We start from the raw sequence: 25455 nt of genomic DNA, 5'->3' as shown, positions 1-25455 counted from the left end.
CCCCAGCCCCGGGAGCTGCCGCGGCTGCGGAGGGAGGGAGCGAGCGGCGGCCGGGCCGGGCCGGACCGGACCGGGGTGCTGCGCGCAGGAGGAGCCCCGGGACGTCGCTGCGGGCGGCCCGGGCGCGGGGCCGGGGGGCTGCCACCATGAGGCGGCGCGGCGAGGGTTGCCTCTTGCCCGCGCCCCCGCAGCTCCTGCTGCTGCTGCTGGGAGCGCTGCTCCGCGCCAGAGGTAAGCGGCTGCCGCGGCGTCCTCTGCCCCGCGGCGGCGCGGGGGGGAGCCCGGCCGCCGTCCCGGGCTCGGCGGCGGGGAGCCTTGCCCGGGCGGGGAACTCTGCCCCGCCGCGCCGCTCACCTGCCCGCGTTCGCCGGGCGGGGAGCCCTGCCCTGCCGTGCCCCGCCGCCGCGCTTTTGTCCGTGCCCCGTCCCGCGGCCGGACGCGGGGCTCTCGCGGTCCCCGTGCCCTGGCGAGGCGGGCCGGAGCCGGCGGGGTCCCCCGGCAGGCCGGGGCGCGGGGTCCCGGGGCGACGCGGCGTTGCCCTGGCCCGGCCCGGCCCGGCGGCAGCCGGAGGGTCCCCGCCGCCCACGCGGCCGCTGCCCCCCACGGAAGTTTGGCGGCGGGCGCGGGCTTTGTTCCCGCGGTGCGAGCGGCGGGCCGGGCCGGGGCGGGCGCGCAGGTTGCCTCGGAGGCTGCCGTGCCCGGCGTGTCGGGACAGCCGCCGCTCCGGAGCAGGAATGCAGCCGCGCACCCGCCGCGACGGGCCCCTTAAAGGTACAGCCCGGCTCCGCGGCGGCGCCCCGGGCTACCTGCCTCGGCTCGCCTCGCCTCGCCTCGGCGGGGACTGGAAGTCCTCCCGCAGCGCCCTGGCAGAGTGGGGCCGGGGCAGGAGTAGGAGCGGTACCAAAAATAGTGGCGAGGGGAGGGGTTCACTGCGGTCTTAGCGAGCAGGGAAGCGGTTCCATGAAGTCTCGCCGGTGAAAACTTATCTTTGTGGTTGCTTTATCAACTGAAAAGCAATTGCTGTTTCTTCGTCTTGTGCGGTAGTGCGGTATTTTACAAGGGCGCCCGGTGGAGGAGGACGCATCTAAACGCCTCGCGGAATTGTTTATAAGGAGTTGGAAGGCTTTTGGGGGAGGGGTGCGGAGAGGAGATACCTACCTCGTTTCTCTCCCTTCACTCCTTTGGCAGCTGCTGTATAATTTCACCCATCCGTTTTCTCCTATGCTACTCTGAAATTACGGGAAGCATTTGCAGTAGTGCTGCTGACCTCCATCATTCTGCAAGTATTGCCTCTGGGGCACAATCACATGGAGTTTGGGTTTCACATAATATTATTTCTCTTCTAACAAGAAACCTAATTGCAGGTAGTCTTTGAAGAAGGTGCTAAACCAGCTTGGAAAGGCTGCAGTTCTGTGTATCAGAAAATCTGCTTTTTAGAAATCAGAAGTACTCTTCAGTTCTCAAGTGCCACACAGATACTTAGCTGCAGTCTAGGAGTGAGAAGGATCTAAAGCATAGATCTTAGTGTAGGTGCAGATCTGGATGTTTTTTATTTTGGCTGTTACCCAGGTGCTCCTAGTTAATGTGTCTGGGCTGTTAACAGCCATGTGGGGGATGTCTGATTGTAAAGTGCAGGTTTACTCGTAGGTGGTTGTGCCTTTATGTCTCTGGGACGCTTTTTATGGCAGTTTGTCTCTCTTTCAAGTAGTTCTCCCATCAGTGCACTTTCCTGTACTCTTTTATCGAATGAACGCGAGTTTGTGATTGGATGTGCCAACTGCTTCCAGAAGTGAGTATCCTCTTTCCTTCACGGGAAGATATGCTTTGCAATAAGAACACAATTCCTGAGCAATTTTTTTCCTATTTGAAGCAAGGAAAAACATGAGGAGGTGTAAGGAAGGAGGTGGCAGAGAAGATGCCAAAGTTTGTGATAGTTGGTGTTCCTCCCCTTAGCTAGAAATTTTTCATCATTGTCCCTTGGAAGTTCCTGCGGGGATGGTGTACAGCTTAACTGTCACAAAGCATGCACAGCCACGGAACTCGTGATGCCAAACAGGTAAATTGTTAGAAGAGCTTGGTCGTTTACCACTGTGCCTCAGTAGAGGAGCAGGTAAAGCAAACAAGTCTGCAAGATTGACCTTTGACCCTCTTTTGGTGGATAGTGGCAGATAAAACTGGGAAAGTCTGCCCCCCCCCAAAAAAAGAAGTCTGCAAGTATCTTGAGCTCTTGGAAAAATGCATTGCAGGTAAAAACAGGTATATAGAGAGAATTTAAAGCTAATGGCATGCGCTGCTGGTGTGTGGTGATGAAGAAGGGCCTGATGTTATGATGGTCTGTGTTAATATAAATACAGAATGTCACAGAACCTGTCTGGGTGATGTGCTTGCAGTTCTGGCTCCTGGAGCGCTACCAGGAAAACACATGGCTAATATCAGCTTTACTCCCCAAGCATCTTGGCTACATTTTAGAGTCACAAACTTGAATGTGATGCCTCTATAGAAATAGAGTTTGCAGTGGGAATCATGATCTCCACTACGTGTGCTTGGCTTTGCTATTGGTTCTGCAGCCCTCAGCCAAGTGCAAAACGGCTGTTTCCCTGTTGTCAACTTGGAGCTGATAATGTTCTACTTCCTGGGCGTGCTAAGAGTGCCTGGGTTTACTGTTGATCAGTTTGGATGATATTCATAGATCTCATGATCACCCTGAATTTTCTTGACTGTTTCTTTTTGTCAAAGTGGTGGCGGCACTAAGTAACATACCCACTCTTCTAAAATGAAAAGTAAGGTGCTGCAGGAGGCTGATAAGTGGTGGTGATTGGTTTTTTTGGTTTTGTTTTTGTTGTTTTGTTTTTTTTTTAAACAATTCTGTGTCTACTAAAACATGGTAGCATTAGTGGAAAAGCATAAAGCATCAATCTTCCAGTACGAAGTTAACATTATTGTTTCATTTATTTCGTGTAGATAAGCAATTTTCTTTTATATTTTCTTTCCAAAAGCATTCAGTTGTGAGCTTTAGCACTGTCTTCTGCCATAGAGAATCCCTTCTTGCATCCTGGGAGTGTGGGTGTATGCAGCAACCAAATTAATAGGTGCTTAGTTACGTAAAGTGCTTGCATTTCCAGAGTGTTTTGTGAACCTTGAAGAGGGATATTCTCTTCATGTGGGCCACAAAATGGGATTTCAGAAAACTTGGAGCTATTTCTCTACACCGTGTTCATTGAAGTTACAGAAGAAAAAGTGGTTGGCTATAAACATTATCCAGTTTTTTGTAGTTCAAACCAGAAGGCAGTACTTGCTGTATGTTAAGTAGAAGAAGAAATTGAAGTGATTTGTATTTTGTTTTTACTCCTAAAAACCTGTACTTCTCCAGACTGGTGAAATTAACATTAAAAAACAATTAAAACATTCATTCTGTGAGAATGATCTCTAGTCTGATAGTCTTCTTGAATCTTCCTGCGCTCTTGTGAAATAGGCAAATATTATCCTTGTTTTGTAAATGTGGGAAGTGAAGTAGAAATTGTCTTGCCCAAGGCCAACCCCGTTTGCCCTAGAATGCAACTTACCATTGAGCACAATAGAATATATGCTTCATAACACTTACAAAAGCTGATAAAGTGATGTTATCTTAAAAACCAGTCAAGGTTTTAAAAATAGGTTTAAAAAGTAAGTGCACGTCCTACACCTTCGTTGAATTCTTCTGCTGCTTGTGACTTGTAGCTATTTCTCTTTTTACTAATATTTCTATTTCTCTTGCTGGTGATCAAAAGATTCATAAAACCGCAGAAATTTTACTGACTCTCTGTTGGAAAGGGTGAATTGGTAAGTAAAGTGTTGTTAAAAGAAACATGTAAGAAAAGTGGACACTTTATTTCTCTAGTCCTCTGTTATTTCCACCTTAACTATTTGTGATGTTATCTCAAAGAGCTTTACATAATAAAGTGATATATATACACATGCATGCACATTTAAACTGACCATCTTTTAAGGTGTCTGGCTTTACCTGATACGACATCCAGAGCTGGAGCTCTGGCATACAGCAAACCCATTCCATTAATTGGCATACTGTATTTAGTGGCTGTCTGTGTTTCACACAAATCATGGCAGAGAACTCTAATTGTAATTGTCGTCCATGAATCTAATGTGCGTGATGGTTAGGCTCTTGCTTTTGTGTCTGTAGTGCCTGTGGTTATTTGCCATGGCTGTTATGTTAGGCGTTACTCTTTTACAGGATTTTGTTGTCTCTACTGCGTGAAGACTGGGCAATGTAACTTCCTGAATCTCTTCTTTCTGTATCGTCTTCCCTGTAGATTTCCATTTCTCTGTACTAAAGACGGGAACTATATGGATCTAGGGGCTTGTGATTCTGTAGGCTTGTGGTTTAGTCATGCTGTATATCTGGTCGCTCTAGGACTGTTACCTTGGGTGTATTTGGCTGCCATCCTGTTGTGGGTGAGTTCATGTTCAGGTTTTTCAGCTTTCCAGGCATTTTTTTGCCTCTGTGATGCAGAACTGCCTGTTAAATGCTGAAGTATTCCAGCCTGTATATTTAGTCTGAGAGACTCTTGAGCTGCAGTCGGTGCTTCTGTGAGGAGTAGAACTCCTTCTTGGCTGCTGTGAGCCTAGGTGAAACGAAAATAAGTTTTCTTAAAGACTTTATTAACATTGAACAGAGCTGATGTTTGTGGACATATGCCTTGCTAAATTGTGGATGACTGAAACTCCTCATATCAAGGAATTGTGTTTATTGCTTAAAATAGAAGAAAAAGAAAAAAGGGGATTGAACACTCGTGAGCCTGATTCCGATGGTATGAGATACATGCCTATAGCAGGATGCTTAATGTTAGCAGAACTTTGGGCTGTGAAAAGTAGTAATAGAAGCTTTTGTTTTTCATGAGCTTCTTAGGTCATTAGGTTTTTCTGTATTTAGCCACCAGTCAGCAAGTAACAAACCATTAAGATCAACAGACAGTACTGTATATGCATATTCAATGTTTGTATTGCAAATTGCAGTTTTGTAAAAAAATGTATGACCGAAGACAGTGCAGGCTCTTGCTTCTGAAGCTGTTACATGTTAATAGCAACTTTCCGATGTTGCAATATCCAGAACTAAGAAGCACCAGATTTTTCCCCTGAATGGATTAGGATGAGAGTAAAATTTACCTCCCTGTACTATAGTGATGAAGTTATTTAAAGAAATGTTGTCCAGCAAAGCTTCCAGTAAAGAATGTGTTTGCCTGAAAACAGACCCCATATTCTGTAGTGTCAAGGTGAAGTTTTACTCCTGGAGTTAAATTTACCAGCAGTGAGACTTTATCATGACTCCAGACAGAGGAGACCTCTCTCCTGGCTGCCAGCATGGTGACTTCCTTCGTATGCCCTAGCAGGGCATAGTCTTCTGTATCTCTTTGTTACTGCCTGACAGCCCCTCCCAGCTGCTGGAGCTTTCTGTTTCTATTGCATAGCAGCAGTTCTTTAATCAGAAATCTTGTTAGTATTCAAGGATAATTGATCCGACTCTCTGGTAGGGGGTGGGGACCCAGCCTTGCATCCTTCTCCTACTTGCCACCCCCAGTTTGACCCCTGTTGTCTCTTTGTTTTCTCCTGTTAAGTTTGTGCCAGTGATGTGTGTGTGTGCTGTTTTTCCAAGCAGCCTGAAGTTGGCTGTAACCAAGAGCAGCAGTTAAATAGAGCCCGATTTCCCCGCTTCCTGGCGTTTAGTTGTTCGGCTCCATTTTCTGGTCTTCTGTGTTTTTGATTTGCAGAGAAGGAACTTACTTGGTGCCCCCGGGCATCTCTTAAACCCATTAGAACAAACTCCATTATTTCACTGTACTTAGAAATCCTCCTCCTTTAGTCCCAGCATCCATCAAAATAATGTATCCTCTGTAAGGCCCTCTGGAAAATGTTTAATAGGATCTTTTCAAACTCAAGGAGAGTTCCAGTTGGGAAGGGGGAGGGGAGAAGGCTAATGGAAGATCTGACTGTGACTTGCAGTAAGCCTGAACTTGGCCTGTGTCAGCTCTCCCTTCACCTCCATGCCGAGGGAGTGCTGAACAGAGCGGATCCAACACTGGGATCAAAGCTGGAAACAAAAGGCTTTGGGAGAAAAATTTCCCGTCTGGCCAAGAGGCAGCCACACAAAGGTGGTGCATAATTTATCATTCGAGGTTTATTTCTGCTGTGCTCCTTCTGGAGAGGGAAGGAAAAAAGAAGTGACTCTCCTGCTGTTTTGAAGGGGATAAGTGATGGCTTTGGAGACTTGAGGCAGGAAGGAGCTAGAGATACCACGGAAAAACTTTTTCAGTGCAGTCTGTGCCCAGCTCCTCTCTTCTCAAACATGGTCAGACATTATTTCTGTTGGGAGGGAACCCTGTTCTTGCCTTTTGAAGTTTCAAAGAGTGAGTACTTTTAACTTCTCTGGTCATTCTCGAGTCTCAGTGTATGGAGTGGTGCTGCTCTTGGCAAAATCAAGTTCTTTGAATTTCTGAGGTGTTTTTCTTACCTTAAGGATCGTTCTAAGTGCTGTGGCTCTGTGTAACATGGAGGAGGAGGCTACATTTGCCCCAAAGGGTTTATAGTCTAAATTGGACATCTGACATCTGATAAGGATCAGGGATATGATAATTCTAGAGGGATAGATAAGGTCCAATATTAAAATAGCATAGCTTTCTAATTAAATTTCCTTTAGCTTTGGTTTAATGGGAAAAGCTTCTGAAAGTTTTTCATTCCAATCACTTCTTAGAACAAGGATAGAGAGGGGTTTTTGGGTAGGAGTTGGCATCAAAGACTACTGAAAGCTGGTAACTGTGGAAATAAGGATGAGGAAGCAGATGCAAGAGTAGTGTAAACCATGAGAAGAAGGGAGGGGGATATAGGAGTACAGATATTAACAGAAGTAAAGATAGGCATTTTGAAAATGAGAGCCAAGGACTTGAGCTGGCAAAGGAACAGAAGAGCCGTGTAAGGAGATCCAAGTGGAGTAATTATATGGGATCTGATGGCAGAAAGAGTTGTTAATTAGGTAGTATAAAAGATGGAAATTTTGAAAGTGAAGATGAGCATTGAGCAAAATTTAACTGCTGAGGCAGGGAAAGACTTACTGTAGTAATGATTTAAAGGAGGATGTGACAACTTGTTAGGGACCCTCAACAGTACAGCCCCTGACCTAGTGGGGTGATTTTATGAAATATCAGGAGCTTAGCAATGGGGACAGTGGTAGAAAGGGAGACTGATATTGGCATAGTGCTGAGATGGTGAGCCCATGAGAGAGAGGTGGTGATGGAGCTATCTGCAGTGGTGGAATGTGGGACCTGTCAGGCTTGGGAGCACATACAGCCAGAAGAAGTTTTGAGTAGGATGTCTGGGAAGGTATTTTGGAGGACAGTCCTGTCTGGAAAGTGTATGAAATGGGAGGGCAGAGTTGAAGAGAGAAGCTAGGAGGTTGGAGGTGATTGCTTGGAAAAAGGCGTAAAGTGAGAATAGGAGATTACTCTGGGTTTGGAAAGGAGTCTGGGTACAGAAGCAACAAGACTGGTGGCAGAAAATAACACCTTTCCTGGAAAAGGAGGCTACTTCTCGTCCTCTTCACCATTAAGAATTGCTATGTGAAGGAGTGAGTCACTAGTGAGAACTGTTAAAACATAAACATGTGATGTTCTCAGCCTCCTTCTCTGAAAGGCTCATAAGAACCATCGTGTGACTATGCAAGAAGGTTAGAGGGAAATACGCACTCTGCTCCTCTAGCCTGAATCTCCAGCTCTGTCAGTTCATTTGACTTGGTGACAGCTGGTAGTGTCTGGGAGAGGTTCTTGCCTAAGGTGCAGCCATTCACTGTAGCAGAACCGTGTCTCATGGAATCTAGGATTAGAGTAAAATAAAGACACACCTTCATTTTTTTCTTTGTGCTCCCACCCAATTTTAGTTCTGAATTTCCATAACTGCTGAATAGTCAAATCCTTTCTTTGCAGCTCTGAGGACAGGGAAAAAAATGTGAAGTCTCAGGATTGTCATTTCCTGCTTCTGTTCCAAGCTCCTGAGGTTGAACCAGGAGGTGGGATAATTCTCTGAAGTAAAATGGCATTTGTTAAGAGGAAGCCAGCTTTACTGCTGTCCCTTCTTTGTGATTCAGAGTTTGCAACTGCTTCAGGCTTGACAAATTTAGGAAATGAGGTTTTTGAGGCCTCAGAGATTGTGTTCTTCTGACCGTGATTTTTGAAGCCTGTTACTCTTGAAAAGCCTGAGTTGAGTTTCTTAGGGCTGGAGGACATGCCCCTAATTTGTGCTGCCTTTTTAAAAGAGCCTTGATCGATGTAGTACCTATTAGCACGAGGAGACACATAATGGGTCTGGCTGTGAGAGAAAACTGAAGAGTTTGCAGCATGGGAAAGGGAGATAGATTGGAAGCTGCCATTCTGGAGGCTTTAATAGCCAAGAAGCAGGAGAGGATAGTCATTGGCAAATAGGGATGCTAGTGGACCATCTGCATTTTTGTCATGGATCTCAAATAGAAGTATTCAGGGTCTAAATCTCAGAAAGCATGATGTGGGAATAGGTGGGAGACTATGTCAAGTCTCCTGACAAGGGCACTAATCATTGCCCTGCAAACAGACCTAAGTTTAATACAAGGAAAGAGCAGGCTGATTTGAGAGCCATATCCATGCAGAGTCAAAGTGGCAAAGGGATTTTTCTTGGGCATTGACTTGGAAACGGGGAAGGACTGATTTGGGCTGGTTGGTGAGGTTACGGCCCTTTCCTATCTTTGCTAGGCCTTAGGAAGGGCTGCCCCTGGGTCTGAGTTCTTTCCTGTACCAGTGAAGGGCTGTTGCAACAGGGTGTTGACTCATGAACAGCTGATTCCTGAGCTAAGATGTCTCCACCACAAGGGTGGTAACCTCATGCGTTGTTCCAGTTCGAGCTGTCACTGGTCATGAATCAACACTGTCTGTAGGCCTTTGTTCACTGCATTTTTGAGTGTAAGGAAGAATTCAGACCTGCAGTCAGCATTACCTTAAATAACAGAAGGCCTTCAGGCCTTTTGGGTGTTTGTTGTTTTGTGTGTTTTTTTTTCTTTTTCCAGGCCCAGGGTTCTTTTATCTGTGGAGCAGGTGGATCCCCTGCCTGTGCCTCAATTCCTCGAGAAGGGCATATTTGTCATCTTTGCATCTTTGGCAGTTATGTTGAGTAATTTCTATGCTACCAGTACTCAAGCAGGGAAGAACAACCTTGTTGATCCCTGCCTTCTGCAACCTTCCACTACAAACTTCTTTGGCTTGAAGTGGCTCATCCACTCACAAGAGAAGCCCGTTGTTTCTCTTCTTTGTGACCTGCCTCCTGTGAACTGGAAGATAAGGAGCTGTAATCTTCTGTTGCTCTTAGTGCAAATTCCAGACTAGGACAAAAATTAAGCGAATTCCTTAGGTTAAGTTTTCCAGTCAATTGTCCCTAGAAAATGTTGGTTTTGTTTTTTTTTCATACTTACTTTCTTGCTTGCTATGGTTATTTCTTCACCCACAAGTCTTCAGAATTCTGGGAGCAAATGTTTAAGCTGGAAAGGAATGTCTTAAAAAAAAAGAAAGGGATAATTCCTCTTGATACTGTGTAGTAACTTTTTGTTAGTTGGTTGTGCTGGAGAAGCAAACTCTTGATGACAGTAATAAGTATGCTGGAGGAAGAAGAGAAACTCAGATGATAACTTTCTGAGGAATGACCCATGAGCAATTTTTGTGCTGCAGATGCTTTAGAACAGACTAGCAGGGAAGAGGGGGTGGCAGGCACTTGCCTGCTTTAAACGCTTGGCAAACCCCCTTGTTTAGCTTAATCGGGTACCCAAGGCCAAATCTAACACAGTTACAGTATAGAACTAATGGGAGATACAGGGCAAGTTAAATCTATGTACAATCCATCAATTATAGGATAAAAATAAACAGTACTCAGAAGCCTTCGAGCAAGGAAGGGAGTGAGGCAGAGATGACATCTTTGGTATGTGCATCTTGACTTACCCGCTCAGGCGAAACAGCCTCTGAGCTCAGGCTTCCGATTAAGTGACTGGGACAGCTGCCAAAACACCTACATTTGCTAGCTAATGTAGTGCAGTGCATTGGTCCTGCAGGTTAATCTGGGAAAGGCATGGAGTGATATCTGGGTTTGTTTTGGGCTTTTTCTTGAATGATGTCATAACAACATGCTCTGCATCCTGTATGTCAAGATCTTAAAATAAATGTGGTGGCAATGCTAAAACTGCCTATTAAAGTCTTGTGAGAAAAGAGGGCCATCACCATTACGCCACAGAAGACCAGATATGCCTAGGGAGCCAGCTTTTCTGACCTTGTGGGCTGCATACCAAAGCCTTTAAGGTATGTGCTATATGGCTCTGTGACCTTTAGAGACAAGCAGAAGGGGAGTGGCTCACAGGAGGGAAATGACAGTAACTCCACAAGGGGAGAATTATTCTGTTGCAGGATGGGACTGGGCTGAGGTAGGTATGCAGCAAGGTCCCTGTACAGCCCCGCACTAACCAGCCTCAGGAGCCCTTGCATGCCTAAGGCTCCCTGCCAATGTGGCTGTGCTGGCTATGTAATGGCCCTAGCAAGTAAGACATGTTTCAACTACTCAAACCATGAGTACTGAATACAATGCTGAGATTTCCCTGCTATACTATTTGACGGCAAATTAAACATTTGACTCCCACAAGAATGAACTCCAGAGCTCTGTATGTTCTTACATTGTAACCAAAGGGAAGTTAACTTTTTTATTTTCAGATGTGCAAACACATGATAGAACTAAATCTATGAAATCGATGTAGTGATGGCTACAGAGTAGAACTGGAAGGATTTCCATTGCTGAGCTTTGCATAAAAAGACTTGATTTCGGTGCTGTCTCAGCCAAAGCAGCAAAAGCTGTCTCCACCTAAAAGTACTAGAGAACCATAGACTGAAACCAAATGAAAACGCTGTCCATTCCTACAAAAACATTGTTTCTGGGATTTGGCACTCCTTTTGAGGCTAACGAAGCAAATAACTTAATCCAAAATCCATCTGTTTGAGAAACTAGTCTGAATCTAAACCAGAACACAAGTTTCTGTAACAGAAAAAAGTCCAAACCTACTAGCCAGCTAGACTGCCACAAGTTATTGCGCAAAGTTATTATGCTGGCAGATAGTATCAAATGAAATGTGCAAAATCAAGTCAGACTCTTACCATATACTGAGCTGGCATGTGCAACTTTGAGTTGGATACGGGGAGAACACCATAAATCAAACAGTAAATGTCTGGGAAAGAGAAGTAAAAGGAGAGACTGACAAGGAAACCTTCTAATCCTGGGAGTAAAGTATAAAAGAAGATTAGAAAGAGCAAGAGAACACTTACCTCACTAGAAATAAACCATTATTCCTTGCAATATTTGCATTTCTATCATTGGACTCCATGCCATGTAGCCTTCTCTGTTGAAACCTCTGTGGAGGCAGGCATTTCATTTGTTGAATCCACTTCTGGGAGAAACTCAAGTGTGCTGTCTCTTACATGTGGGTAACACTTGCAGAGCTTGTTTTGCCAATAAAAGTGTCTTTGAATTGGCTGTGGTGGGATGTGGTGCGAGTTCTGATGCAACATGAGGCTCTTTGTAAGTGCAGATTTTTATGAGAACCCGTCTCTAAAATCTCTAGTAATTTTGTTTTCTTATTGCTGTTGCGAATTGGCTCCTTCCTTTCTGTGGTCCATTGTTGTACGGTTGATGTTTGGAAATGAAATGTCTTCCATCTGGTTAAGAAATTTGATTTATCCTTGGAGGCCTGAACTGCTGCCTTTGCTAGTAGGAAATAAACAATGTTCCAACTGTCCCTAATTATCACCCACTTGCCTTCCTGCGGATCCATGTCTCTTGCAAGGGCACTAGAAGAAATGACTTATGGATTATGAATTGCATTTTTCCTGTCCTCTGTTCCTTCACCTCTACCAGTTTAGTCCTCTCCTCCTGTTTAAACTTTGTAAATTAAACATGCTACTAAGAACGATTAAACAATGGGCTGGACAGTGGAGATGTGGCTTGCCTGGACCGCAGTCAGTGGCTTGTTTCAGTTGACATTAGGAATGTAACTGCAAATGACTTATAAGGGCACGTTACTGATTTGGAGTAGAGTTCAGTATAATCTCGCTTTAGGGCAAACATTGTCTTCAAAATACAGTTTTAGGGTAATATAAAGCCCATGTTTTGGAATATCAGAATCAGAGGAATTTTTGCTCCTGCTGTCTTTTGCTTTCAGTAAACTTGATATCTCTCTGAGAGAGATTGATTTTTTTTGTTGTTGTTGTTGTTTTGGTGGGGGTATTAGGACGTTGTCACTGCTGAAGATTGTTCTCTGCCTGCAATGTATGTCGCTTGGCCTCTAGCTGCAGGGCTTCCTTGACCCACAGGGTGTGGCTTCATGTTACGCCTAATCTAGTGTAACTATGGGTTGCCCCACAAGAGCGGTCTCGCCCCCTTGTCCCTTTGATTAGGTCTGTGTGTCTGTCTGCTGGATGAATCAGTTCAGCTTGTTGATCTGTCACAGAACTTCCTGCAAAATGGCGAAACCAGTGACACCACAGGTTGTGTGGTATTGGCAAGCTGAAGAGAATTGCTCTTCAGTGAGCTGATCAATACAGACCTCATGGAAGGATGGAGGGAGCAAGACCAACCTTTTTTTGGCACTGGCTTGCTGCTGCATTTCTTTGCCTTAACAGTAATTTGGAAGGACTTTCCCTGGAAACAAGGGAAGGTGAAAATTCAAGCCCAATACTCAGTTTCTATGGCTCATGTAAGCATAGGTGTCTTTATTGTATTGTACTTGTATGACAGTCTTACTGCTGTGTTAGTGTCAAAGTGTGGTGAAAGATCAACCTATAGATGTTGTAACTGGTGCAGTACGTTAATTGGTGATGCCTTTTGTGGTCGAAACTTTTATTCATTAAGACTTGAAGCAAAGACCTACTATCTTGTTTTACTTGGGCTAACACAGACTTATGTTCTGAGTTGTTGCCAGAGAAATTTGTCAATCTAAATATGAAAAGCTTTATCCCCTTGCTAGTGCCTTGACTCTTTTTCCTTAATCTTGCCTTTTAAATGACTGATGTCTAGCAAAGAGTTGTTTTTTGACCCTTATTTGCAGAATCCGGATCCAAGTTTTGCTTGCTTTCCTCACGCCTCTCCACTGATGCAGTGGTGTGTCGTGGTTTGACAAGCCTGGCCTGGACATGCACACAAAAGGAGGCACAATCCCACCCTCCTTCTGTTGATGCAGAAATGGCAGTGCTGATGCTAAGTGCCTGGTTAGTCAAAGGAAGACAGTGCTAGCTGTTTTGAAACATAAGCTGCCTAAACGGCCATTCCTGTTCTCCCTGAATGAGTATGTGGCAGGCTGAAGGGGAAGATCTACATGGGCTGAATGTCACACATGAGTTGTCAATTGGATCATGTAAAGATTCACTCTGATGGAAATCAGAGCTTCACAGTGTTACATGCAGTGTGTGCATACAATAAGGACAGTCCCAACTCTGAAGAGTTCATAATTTCTACGTGTAATAAATTGACAGATGTATCGAATAATGAGAAAAAAACCACAATGAAATACTGATTAACATAGTAAATAGAGGCTCCACTTAAATGCTTTGCCTTTTAGTCTGTATATTGATACCCCTTGTCCTGTCCTCTCCATCCTCAAAATATCTTTCTGTTGAAGATGCCATTCTCTAATCTTTTTTTTCCCTCCTCTGACATGCTGTATTTCATTTTTGATTTGACAATTTGATGCATTTGTGTCTGGAGTCTGATACTGGGAGAGTGAAAATTCTTCTCAGATGTAATACCCTTCTAAGAGGATCTAGTTGCTGTTTTGGTCCTAGATAGTGCATGTTCCTGTTAGCTGCCAGTGTGTTCAATAAATGGTTAGCATTAGTCTAATGAGGGGTATCATATATGAAGCCAGCTCACAAAGATCTCTTCTGCCTCTGTGACTCTTCCACCCTTTCCCCTATCCTGACTGTAGCAGCTCTTAGGATGGATTGCAAATGGATATTTAACCATGTAACCACAAAGGTCAAGAAAATTGAGAACAGAAGCATAACTTGGACTTGGTTAGGGATCCAAGTGTTAAACCCTGGATTCCTGACTTGGAATAGTTTAGCTGTGGCCAACTTTAAATAATAATTATTGAATGTTCCTTTTTGCTGCTTTGTAGCAGCAAGCTAAATTGCTGGGTAGAATTCTGTAAATATCTAATTGGCTTAGTGGCCATATTTACCCAATAGCTTAAGTGGTTTTCCCCATAACCTTTGGAGATCATCTGTACAGAACTTGGGAGTGTCCTCTTTGCAAGCTGTGACATAAAGGTTCCCTCTCGTTGTTGGGCCAGGTGTGCTAATGGCTAGGTCTTTGTTTTTTTTGTTTGGTTGGTTTTTGTTGTTGTTGTTGTTCCTCTGAGGTTAGTTGACAACTTGATTTTGGAGGCTACAGAATTTTTTCTTGCAAGGGTAAAGAACTGGACCGTGGTGACTGGTTGCTTAAGAGCTGTTTTCTTCTGCATACTGAAGTCAGTGGCTTTTTCCCAGATTAGAATGTTACATTTTTAAACATTTACTGTAGTCAAGTGTAGAACGATCTAATTCACTGTGTTTATTCCTTTTCATAAGAAATTTCAGCACAGTAGCATGCATATCCTACTTCTAAATGTGCAAAGACTTGGTAAACAGACTGTAAGAAGAAAATAACTCTTCAGTCACTGTAGTAAATATGTCTGTAAAGCCTTAAACAGGAAATGACCCCAACTGTATGTCAGTTTGGCTGGGAGGCCGTGGTTCTGCACGCAGTGAAGCGAAGGGAGGAATCAAACTGAGCTGGGTGAGGAGGAGTTGGAAGATCCTTCAGATTTGCATCTTTTCACTGCTTATCACCCACTGGACCACTTTCCCTGATCTGTTTTTTACCAGGCTGCATAAAGGTGTGCCAGCTTATGGGGGTCATGGGACTAGGAGTAGGGGAAGGAGGGCTGGGAGCTCTTTAAGCTGGCACTACTGATGGATATGAAACTACAGTCTTGAAGTTTCTTTCCCATTTTGAGCAAGTATCAGTGTGTTTCTGGAGGACCCAAGAGCTGTGTTATCACTTAAATGTAGTCAAATCAAGGCTGCTTCCTGTCCTTTGCTTATCGTGCACAGAAGAGGTTTTGTTTTGGGAGGATATCTGGCAAAAAAATCAAGAAACTAGGTTATAGCATGAAGGGCAGAAGATTCTATCTTCCCCATGGAAAACAGTCATGCTCTTCTGAGGACTTGATACCTAAATCATCTTGTATGTATTTCAGTTTGCCAAATGTTTGTGCAGTTATAAGGAGGGACATGGGAACGATTTCCAGAATGCTGTTGCTGTTCATAATTCCACATTGTTTGATAGTGCACAATAAAAAATTGAGGGAGGGGAATGAACCTCTAAGCACACTTCTCAGAATCTGGAATTAATGGACCACATTCAACCTTGGAATAAAGGACCAGGAAATGGGAAAGCTAACTGAGCTCAGCCTCTGAGGTTGAGATGTATGCTATCATGACCGTAATGGTGTGTAGCTTAGTGGTGTACTGTGACTTCAGTAGATCTGATCTTGACTCATCAAGGCTTGTTGGCTGAAGGTCCAAATGTACCAGATGTTCTTACTTAGAGAATGATCTGTAGGAATAAATGTTATGTTCTTATAGTGTTTGGGAATAGCAGTGTAAGGTACCAGAAATATTTAGCAAATTTAGTCAAGATATAAACTGCACACTAAGGCCTTTTTCCTCACCGCAGAAGTACATTGTTTTTTTCCTGACTGAAAAAAGTCATTTTACTGTACAACCATTCAAATGGATTACTATATAACTCTTCAATTTAGGAGTGGAAAGAGAGGAAAAAAGTCTGTGTCCAACTGAAAAAAACTCCCAGGAACTTCTCAAGGTAGACTGTAATTACTGGAGATAAAATTCTGCTACGAATAGAAGTAACTAGACAAGTAGCCCTGCGTTCTGCCGCATCTTAACTGCTATCCAGTTATTTTAGGTAGCATTTATAGCACTGGTGGGCTTGGGTCATTCTTTGATCAGAGGAAGTACTCTATACTTGGCTGAATAACATCACTTCTTGCAATGCTCACAAATTGCCTCAAAAACGTGATTCAACTTGATTTGTCTGTTGTACCCTACTCCCCGAAGTACAGTGGAATAACAGAGGGGAAAATGGCTCTTGAGTCATTGCAGTAAATGCATCTCTAAGACTGAACAGAAGACACCGCACTGTCTTTTCATGGTTTTTGGCCCTGAGATCATGGTTCTAGCAAAAGGCAGTATGCCTGCAGGTAGGGTGAACTTTTCCTCTGTAGGCAGAAGAGTTTAAAAGGCTTTTAAGAAGTGTCAGAAATTCTTCTTCCAGGGCTGAATGACATGTCTGCTGAAATGAATTGTGGGCTTTGTGAGGAATCTGTCTTTTATTTAGATATGCACTTCAGATCCCTGGAACTTGGTCCAGGAAGTAGTATCGGAAGCAGTTCTTAATAATATTGTTAATACAGGCTCTTCTCATGAGAAAAATCCGCAGGCATCTTTAGCCTGCTTTTGTATGGAAGCAATGGTTATTTCAATATGTGTGCATATCTTCTCACCCCAAAAAACTGGTCCCAGAGATTAAAAGTTTCATGAAAATAGGCAGCACAATAAAGGGAAGGCACCACAGAAGCGACTTGGCTGTGGGTGAAGATTCCTCATGAGTTTGCATTTTGTTAGGCATGGAAGAATCCCCTCCCTCCCTCCATTTGGCAACAGACGCACCGAAATTGACTATTAGTGATGAATCCATCTGAAACTGGCTTTGTTAGTTCTGCTTCTCATGTAGCTATTGAGATTAATCAGGTGTGCAAGTTGGAGTCTTGCTAGACATAAGCCTATTTCCAGGTTCCCAAGTAGTGGCAGTGGTCCAAGTGGTTAGTTCACCAAGCTCAGGAGATATTTAGTCCTCTCTCGTTAGGAGGCAGAAGTCTTCAGTGGGCTTTAATTGTGTTGCACTTTAGGACTGCTCAAAAGCTTTGGCTGGTTTAGGATGTGGCTGCTTGGCTGCAGAGTGATACTTCTGGCGAGAAGCATTTTAAACTTGTGTTCTGAGCTAACTGGCTGCTGGCTGGTTTCCAAATACGAATGAGAGGTTTGGGGCGGGGTTTGGTTGTTTTTGGGGTTTTTTTTGCTTAAACTTGTGAAATTTTTGGACGGGACTTTATCTGTTAAGGTTCTGTTATTGTGCTCATCCCCATCTTAAGGGTCTATGGAGGCTGTGCTCTCTTGTATAGCAAGAAATTTTAACTAGGATATCTGAAATAATTACTGCTCCCAGTGATCTGCTCTGTGCCTCTGAATGGCTGAATACAAGGTAAAATATTGCAGAATATCACAGTTTACAGCCTGGCAACTTCCATTTATTTTAGCATGCTGGATTATAAACTGGTGCTTTAGGAGCTGTGCACAGCTGTCCTGAGGTAATATCTTGCCAGATAAGATCCTCCAGATTGCTGGGTCTGGTCAGATTGAACTGAAAGGAGGCTGCAGGCATGACGCTCTTTTCCATCTGGAGACTCGAATCTCTTGGTCTTCAGGCTGTGTTACAAGGCCTGCATGCCTCAGCCTTAAGCCCGGCCAGGGTAGAAGCTAGCTGAGGGGTTTTGCTGAGGGCGAGGAAAGGAAGGAAAGGTGTCCTGTGTGCTCCCAAACCTCCTCAGTGTCTTGGAGCACGAGAGAGACATTTTGTAATGCAAGTTGAACCAGTTCTGATGGTCTTTCCTAATTAGTTACATCAGAAAGGCCAAGGATCTTGACTTCTTTTACGGATTTTTTTTTTTTTAATTTCTTTTTTTTCCTGCCTTTTTTTTTCCACCCTTTTGTCTTGCTTTCAGTTCACCCATCTGCATCTGGTCTTGCCCAGGCAGCTGCTGCTCTATTTGTATGTTCCCTGGGGGAGCTCTGGTGCTCCTTTAAGATCTCCTGTTGCTTTGGGAATTCACCTTTTAGACATGGTGCTTCATTAGCCTCTCTCATTTATTTAGTACTGTGAGAAAAGATCTCCCTTCCCAAAAAGCAGAAGAACAAGTTTCCAGCAGCATGTGCTTGAGAGAAGAGTGTCTCTATGTAAATAGAGCAGGTTTAAAAGCCTCCCGCTATTGGCAAAGGAGTGGCTGGGGAGTTTTTGAAGGAATATTGTTCGATTGAGTTGGCACTAGGAGGCCCTTTGGAGGCGAGGGCCGAAGAACTGCCCGCTGCTCTTTCTCACCTAGGGAAGGCTTGCTCGCTGGTGAGCGGCCATGCTGCCCCGTGCACCGTTGCCTCTCCTCCCTTGCCTTGGTCTCAGCACAGTCACTCCTTTTTGTTGCTGCTTGTTAGAGAAAAAGAGCCATTCGGGATTTTTCGACCATTGGGTTCTGTGTTTCCTCGTTTGCCGCCCCTCTCCCCCCGCTGGGCGTTGTGGGAGAGTCGTCCCCTCTGCAGGCGATGGTGGGAACGGCCCCAGCCTCACTTATCACCAGTGACAAATCAATGGCAGCCTTCAGAAAGCTGGCCCCCAGGATCCCTGCTCGGCCCAGCTCTGGATCAGTGGGAGGCTTCCCTGGCGGATAAAGGACTCCTTGCAGCTCTGACTTGTTGCCTTAAATCTAACTGAGGAAACCTTTTCATTCTCTTCAGCAGCAGCCCCCTCCCCTCTCGATTTGTCTTGGGGAAGGTGGCGGCTGGTGGAAGGGGGGCACTTGAGGAGGCGGGGGGAGAGACGGGAGTGGGGGAGCATTGGGGTTTGTAACGGTTTTTCTGTTTCTCTTTCACAATAGTCTGGCTAGTGCATGCAGAGCTGGACTCACAAAGCCTCCCCGAAGTGCCCGGAGTCCCGCAGGGCTCCTCACAGTGCAAGTTTGCTGTGTGTATTCCTACCAACAATACAGCTGGGCCCAGCAACAGGCTCCAGCTTTGGGCAAATATTTTACAGCTTTTCCTTAATCGCTTTTGAGGAGAGGAGGGTGAGATGGGTTTGAGAGGTGGGAGGGGCAAAGAAAGTTTGTGTATACGAGGGAGACGAAAATAGAGATGGGTGGAGGGATTTTTCTCTGGCTTCTGCTGTCCAGACTTCTAAAGGGAGCCTTTACCAGCATTCAGCATCCACGCTAAAGCTAGAGAGGGTTTGGGGGGCATCAGCGTTGGATCTGAGGGAGGAGGGAGATTTAGGCAGACAACACATAATGGTTTGGGCTCAGCCAGTCTCCTTTTTTAATTTTTCTTTTAGCAAGAGACATTAGCTGACAAGCCCCTTCTGGGTGGTTTCTTCCAAAGCACTGGTGTAGGCTGAAAGCACAGACTTTTCTTGTGCTAAGTATGTCTAGCTTATTTCTGCTTAACTGTTTTTATACTTGACTTCATGTTCCCTCTACTACCTGTGAATTATCTCTCAATTTCTAGTTTATTTGATCTGGGTCCCAGCTCCAGATGTGGAAGAAATCAGAGAGCTGATGTCTCTTTAAAGCAAACTATTGCAACTTGACTGTCTGATAGGTTTTGGCCTTGGGAGTTCCTTGAGCCCATTACTGTAGTCCTGGGATAGTCAGGTAAGCTTATATCTATGTGCTGGTTCTGTCACCCATTTCTAAAGCTGCAGTGGAGATACCTAAACAGCATGAAACTGCTTGATTGTGTCAAGAAGAGATCATATGATCCCACTTCTCTGTAGCATTATGGGGAAAAAGTAACCAGGCTACCTTCTTTAAACATTGCTTTCCATCCCTGCCCGGCTGGCAGCAAGCTTGGCATGCCCACAGTTTGGGGCTAAATTCTTACATTGGCTAAGCTATGTTGTATGCATTATTTGCTGTGTGTTAAAGATTCAAATGTCTTCTTAGACCTGATGCTCTTGTAGTAGGAATGATGCCAGAAGCATAATCCTTGTTCCAGATGTATCATGTCAGAAATTAAATTTGGGCAGGAGATGCTTACCTGTGTCAGTATTCTCCCAGAGCAGGGAGTACTCTTGCTCAAAGGTCATAGTTCCACAGAGACTTTACGCTGAGTGTAACTAGGGACTGTACATAAGGAGACTGGACTTCCTGAACTCTCTGGCCAAGGCCTGGCTCATCTTCCACTTCCAGTCAGTTAAATCCCAGCAAAATTTCCAAATCGAATCCAGTCTCCAAACAATCAGCAGAATTTAGTAAGTAAAGGCATGGTCTGTGTCAGTGTGTGGGAGAATATGCAGGATGAAGGAAGGCAAGACTGCTGTGATATGGTAAAGCTCACAGTAAAATTCTTAGCATGGATATAGCCAATGCTTTTAAATAAGGGACATCCTTGCCTCTCATTCGGAGATAAGGGTAGAATAAGAGTTCTTTGTTGGAAGAAATTACTAATATGCCAAATACAGACCTGACTCAAAAGAATGTAAATAACTGTCTTCATGGAGATTTTCAAGCATCTTTATCCTCACTGCCATCTGGTGACTGCCCCTTTCTTCTATATTACTTATGATATAATATTTGTAGAAGGATTCTATCCTTAGACCATCACAACTACAAGTGAGGCAAGGTTTGTAGGGAGAGAGAACAACTTCAGTGAGACCAAGTAATGTGGCTGGAAAAACAGACAAGCTTTTAGGAGCAGTTTCTCCTGGGAACTAAAACAGAAGCCTAAGTCTTTAAAGCAACTGTTCCCAACTTGCACTTGAGTTCAGCTTGACTGTGTTAGTGAATTAGAAATTCAAGAGAAGGTTCCTGATATTTCTGGAGCAAAAGTGGGATAATGTATGGGAAAGGAGTGGTGCCATAGGGGCCAAGCCTACCCCAATCCCTACCTGATTTTCTTTTCAGTTGATTAAAGTTTGACCAATTTCTAACTTTCCAGGTTGAAACTTGAGGGAGAGAAGAGTTTCTGCTTAAAACTGTCTGTGAAACTTCAGTTAGAAATGATTCAGTGAGCTTGGCGAATAAGGATAGAGAGAAAATGCCCCCCCCCCCCCCCCATGTTTAAAATCTTGCCATAGTACAGAAAAGCTTGAGAATGTTTGCTGAGCCTCCCATGCTCCAGAAATACAAAAAAGCAGAAGGGCCTTAAATATTCTTTGGTTTCTCTGAAATTCACTGCATGCTGGAGCTGTAAATATTTGAAAATTGGTACTTGAATGTGCTGAGTAGGAGTTAAAAAGCCAGTCAGCAAAAGCCTCTTTGACTTTGTGATGGACATTGACTATCCAGTGGCAGGCTTGAGTTGAACAGGAGCTCTGCTCCAATTATTCCCCCAAGCAAAGGGCTTCAGAGGAACTGTAGTCTAGATAATGCCTTCTGAGAGGCTGCCCTCTGGACTAAGTGCTCCTTTGCTGGCCTGCAGGCAGTGAGGAGGAGGAGGAGGAGAAGGCAGCTACAGTAGGCTATTTCTGTGTGATATGATGCAGTATTGAAGATTGTGTTGCAATGCAAGAAATAACATGGAGCTGAGTCTGTCATCCCAGATGGCTATAAAGCAGGTGCGCAAAACCAGTGCAGCTGTGTGATGCCAAATACTGAATAATACAACCTGTCTGCCTGTTCACATTCTTCCAGATAATTTTGAAGGGTTAACTTTTTGCTAGCCCTTTTCCATCTGGATCACTTAGCTGCTCTTTTGCTTGCACCTGGCTTAAACTTGGGTATGTGTACTCAGTGGGAATAGAGAGAAAGGTGACGGTGTTTGCACCTAATTCCGATCAGGTTTGAATTTCTGGGCATTTTTCAGGGGGAAAACAAAAAAGGAAGAGAAAAGTTTAGAAGGAAAGAGTAGCAGAACAGAATTGGATTATGGAAGTAGGGAAGCTTGTTAAGAGACAGAAAAGGGATGAGGGAATGTGGGCAGGTAGAAGCAGGGTTCTGGGTAGCAGGTGTGAGGTGGGACAGTCTGCCTGGTGCTCTCTTTTCCTACATCTACTCTGTCCCTCTGGCTCTCAATCCTCACTTCTCTGTAGTGGCTCACCCACAAAGCAACTTGTGTTTTTTTAGGTTCTTTTCTGTTGCCTGTCCTTTTTCTTAGAAAAAAGGGACTTGCAAGTTTGAGAGGGCTGAGGCTGACCTGTTTGGCACAGTGTTTTACTTTTATATCACCTGTGTTGCTCCCCTTTCCTTCTGTTGTGTTTTACGAGCATCCAACACTTCTGCAAACCATTCTTTGGCTCTTCAGGTTGGACACCTAGGAACAGAGGTTTCTGGCTTGGAACTGTGGCAGGTCTGAGATCTATAAAATGGAGCTGATGAAACCATTCACAGCAGTAAGATGTGAAGACAAATGAATCTGTGTTTATGGACTGCTTGACTGTTATGGTGATGAATACCATATAATAATTTTACATTCAGTTCAGGACTTTGTGCTGCAAGTGATGTGAGGATTGTGTGGTGTCATAAAGTGCAAAAGGGGCCTGTTAAAAGCTGTGCAGGTGAATTTAATTCTGGGATTTCATTAAAGCTTTTTTAAACTTGCTTATAATAGATTTTAAATGTCCTGTGTAATCAATAGCAGCTGGATTTATTTTCTTCTGAAGCCTGCTGCATAAGATACTGTCTTTGCCAGACTGTTGCTCAGTTCTGCGTACCGGGAAGCAACCCTTTTAAATTCACACCTGTAAAAGTAAATTTACTAAAATCTTCCAGGTTCTGTAACACTATACCTGGTCCCTCGTTTCCCTTCAATGGAGAGATCGCTGGTGTTGGGGAGTCATGCGTGCTGTTTACTCCTGCCTCTGTGGTTAACCTGTTCCTCATGGACCATTCAATGGTGTCTAATTTTTTACGCTGATATGTTTCCCACTCTGTTGAGGAATATATGTTTGTATGTATGTATATATGTGTGTATATATATACTATAATATTTTTTCTTTGGAGTTGTCCCATAACATTTCCCTCCTGTTTCTGCTCCTTCAGGAAGAGGAGATCCAAGTCTCTCATAACACTGTGTATGCAGCCTCTTTCAGCCTCTTTTGACCCATTCCCTGGTGAATGAGAAAGTCGAGTAAAGGCCATAGATCTGCACATGAAAAACACAGGGAACATGAGTTGAGATCCATGTTAATTTCCCCCCGGAAACTGCCTCTCTGTAATTACAGTTCCAACATCCTCCAGAAGAAAAGGGCCCTGTCCCCTCTACAGCCCCCCTGGCAAATTCGATGCTCCTTGCAGCAGGGAAACCAGGCGTGTAGTGGAGCAGGTCAGCTGGGGCCTGAGAACGCTCCCCTTCTGTGTCTTCATTGCAGGAGGGGGGTGGGGGCTGTTCCTCTCCCCAGCCCCTTCCTTGCCCCTTCCCCCAAATCTACCAAGTAAATAAAATTTTATTTTATTATATTGCTGCCGATCTGCTGTTGTTTTTCGTACAAAAAAGGTGGAAGGGGCAAGAAGGAACGAAAGAGTCTGGCGACAGGAAGAGATGAATTGCTGAAGAATGACACTGGCAGGGACTATTGTTCATTTTAACGTTGGAGCAGGAGCAGAGAGAAACATTCACACGCCATTCTTGGGCATCCTGCTGGGCAGGCTAGGAAAGGGGCATTCCAGCTGGTCATGAGATTTGGCTGGACAGATTGAATTGGGCTGAATAGAGTGCTCGCCGTTTTTTATTATTATTTTTTTTTTCTTATAAAGAAACCCACTGATTAATTGCAATGGAACCCGATTAAAGGGAGAGTCTGAAACCCACATAGGCTTTAAAGACATAAAGCTGTCAGCCTACCAGCATGCGATAACTGGGCCTTAACCCTTTATAAGGCTTATGGGGGAGGGGGATGCTCACCGGAGTCCTCATTGCTCAGTCTGTGTTTACATGTTTGTGTGAGAGAGGACTTCTGTCATTTGGGGAAGGAGTTGTGTGCACAGCAGGAAACCTGTAAACAGACTGTATCTCATGAAAGACAAGTGCCTGAAGAATGAAAATAAGTTTTAGGGATATTTTATTCAGGGAGAGGTTGTATGGGGATTTGCTCAAATACGGCTGGCTGTATTTTAATAATTTTGCAGAATTTAGCAGCCCTTGTCTATATCTGTCTCTACTTTTGTGCAATCCTGGATGTTACAATAGGAAAAATCTGTAAAGAGACCTATAAAGTTCCACAGACTCCTTGGGGATTGTTGCAAATGAACTTGGTAGAAACATGAATGTCCCTGTGGTGGATATAACATAAAAAAACTAGGTAAGTATTTAAAAGAATGCTGTAATCTATGTGAGAACAAAGCTGTAGTTCAGCTGAATTTGGGGACCGATGTGGAGATTGAAAGCAGATGGACAACTTGGACATACATTATTTCAGCAGTGATGGGATGGAATTTCAAGATGCTTAGTGACCCCTTTCTATGACTGAAAACTCTCATTTTTATTATATATTGCTTTCATTTCAAATGTGTGGGAAAAATGTCCATGTTGTGATGCTTCTGGTTTTCTTTAACCTATTTTTTTACTCAGCTGATTTAGTGTCTGGACATGGTTGAATGCCCTCTGCTCATTCTCTTGCTTCTTTAATACCATGTTTGTAGCTTGCTGCTTCTGTTGAGAAGCACAGATGATTTATTCAAATAGACTCTTCAAGCTTTGAAAGGGGTCTCTGTGTTGCAGTGTGAGGAGATGGGGACGCGGGGGGGGCAAATGCTCTTTCCCCCCAGCAATGTTCAGCTTCAAGTGTGACACAGTAAAGGATGGCACATAAGATCTCTAATGAGTATGCTCTCCAGTTGTTTTATTGTTTTCTGCAGTGCCCTGTGCACATGTGTGCCCACTGGATCAGAAATGTTTCTGTAGACAGGTGGAAAGAATGGAGATAGAGTTGGAGCAAACAAAGGTCCTTTGTAGGCCCCAGGAAGATGACAGAGGGATTGCTTTTTGCTATCTAAAGCTCCTGGTTCCTTCCAATTCATGGAATCATAGAATCATTTAGGTTGGAAAAGACCTTTAAGATCATCAAGTCCAACCATTAAACTAGCTAGCACTGCCAAGTCCACCACTAAACCACCATATCCCTAAGTGCCACATCTACACGTCTTTTAAATACCTCCGGGATGGTGACTCAACCACTTCCCTGGGCAGCCTGTTCCAATGCTTGACAAACCTTTCTGTAAAGACATTTTTCCCAATACCCAATATAAACCTCCACTGGCACAACTTGAGGCCATTTCCTCTTGTCCTATCGTTTGTTATTTGGGAGACTGACACCCACCTTGCTACAACCTCCTTTCAGGTAGTTGTAGAGAGCGATAGGGTCTCTCCTCAGCCTCCTTTTCTCCAGACTAAACAAACCCCAGTTCCCCCCAAGCCCCTCACAAGGCTTGTTCTCTAGACCCTTCACCAGCTTTGTTGCCCTTCTTTGGACACGCTCCAGCACCTCAGCATCTTTTTGTAGTGAGGGGCCCCAAACTAAACGTGGTATTTGAGGTGTGGCCTC

General features: G+C 44.3%; 1 protein-coding gene across 3 annotated transcripts in view; it reads left to right on the top strand.

Annotated features, from left to right (window-relative positions):
* The window catches only part of LRP4 (LDL receptor related protein 4), an 84791-nt gene continuing 59336 nt past the window's right edge, over positions 1 to 25455 (top strand). For all 3 annotated transcript variants that reach the window (XM_075030819.1, XM_075030818.1, XM_075030820.1), the window contains exon 1: positions 1 to 231. In XM_075030819.1, the coding sequence (XP_074886920.1) occupies positions 147 to 231 (85 nt within the window). In that variant the 5' untranslated portion in view covers positions 1 to 146. The remainder of the gene's footprint in view (positions 232 to 25455) is intronic.

The sequence above is a fragment of the Buteo buteo genome, chromosome 6 (genome assembly GCF_964188355.1).
Source record: "Buteo buteo chromosome 6, bButBut1.hap1.1, whole genome shotgun sequence".
Classification (NCBI taxonomy): domain Eukaryota; kingdom Metazoa; phylum Chordata; class Aves; order Accipitriformes; family Accipitridae; genus Buteo; species Buteo buteo.
Note: the sequence above shows the minus strand (reverse complement) of the source record. Positions and strands in the feature narration are given on the sequence as shown.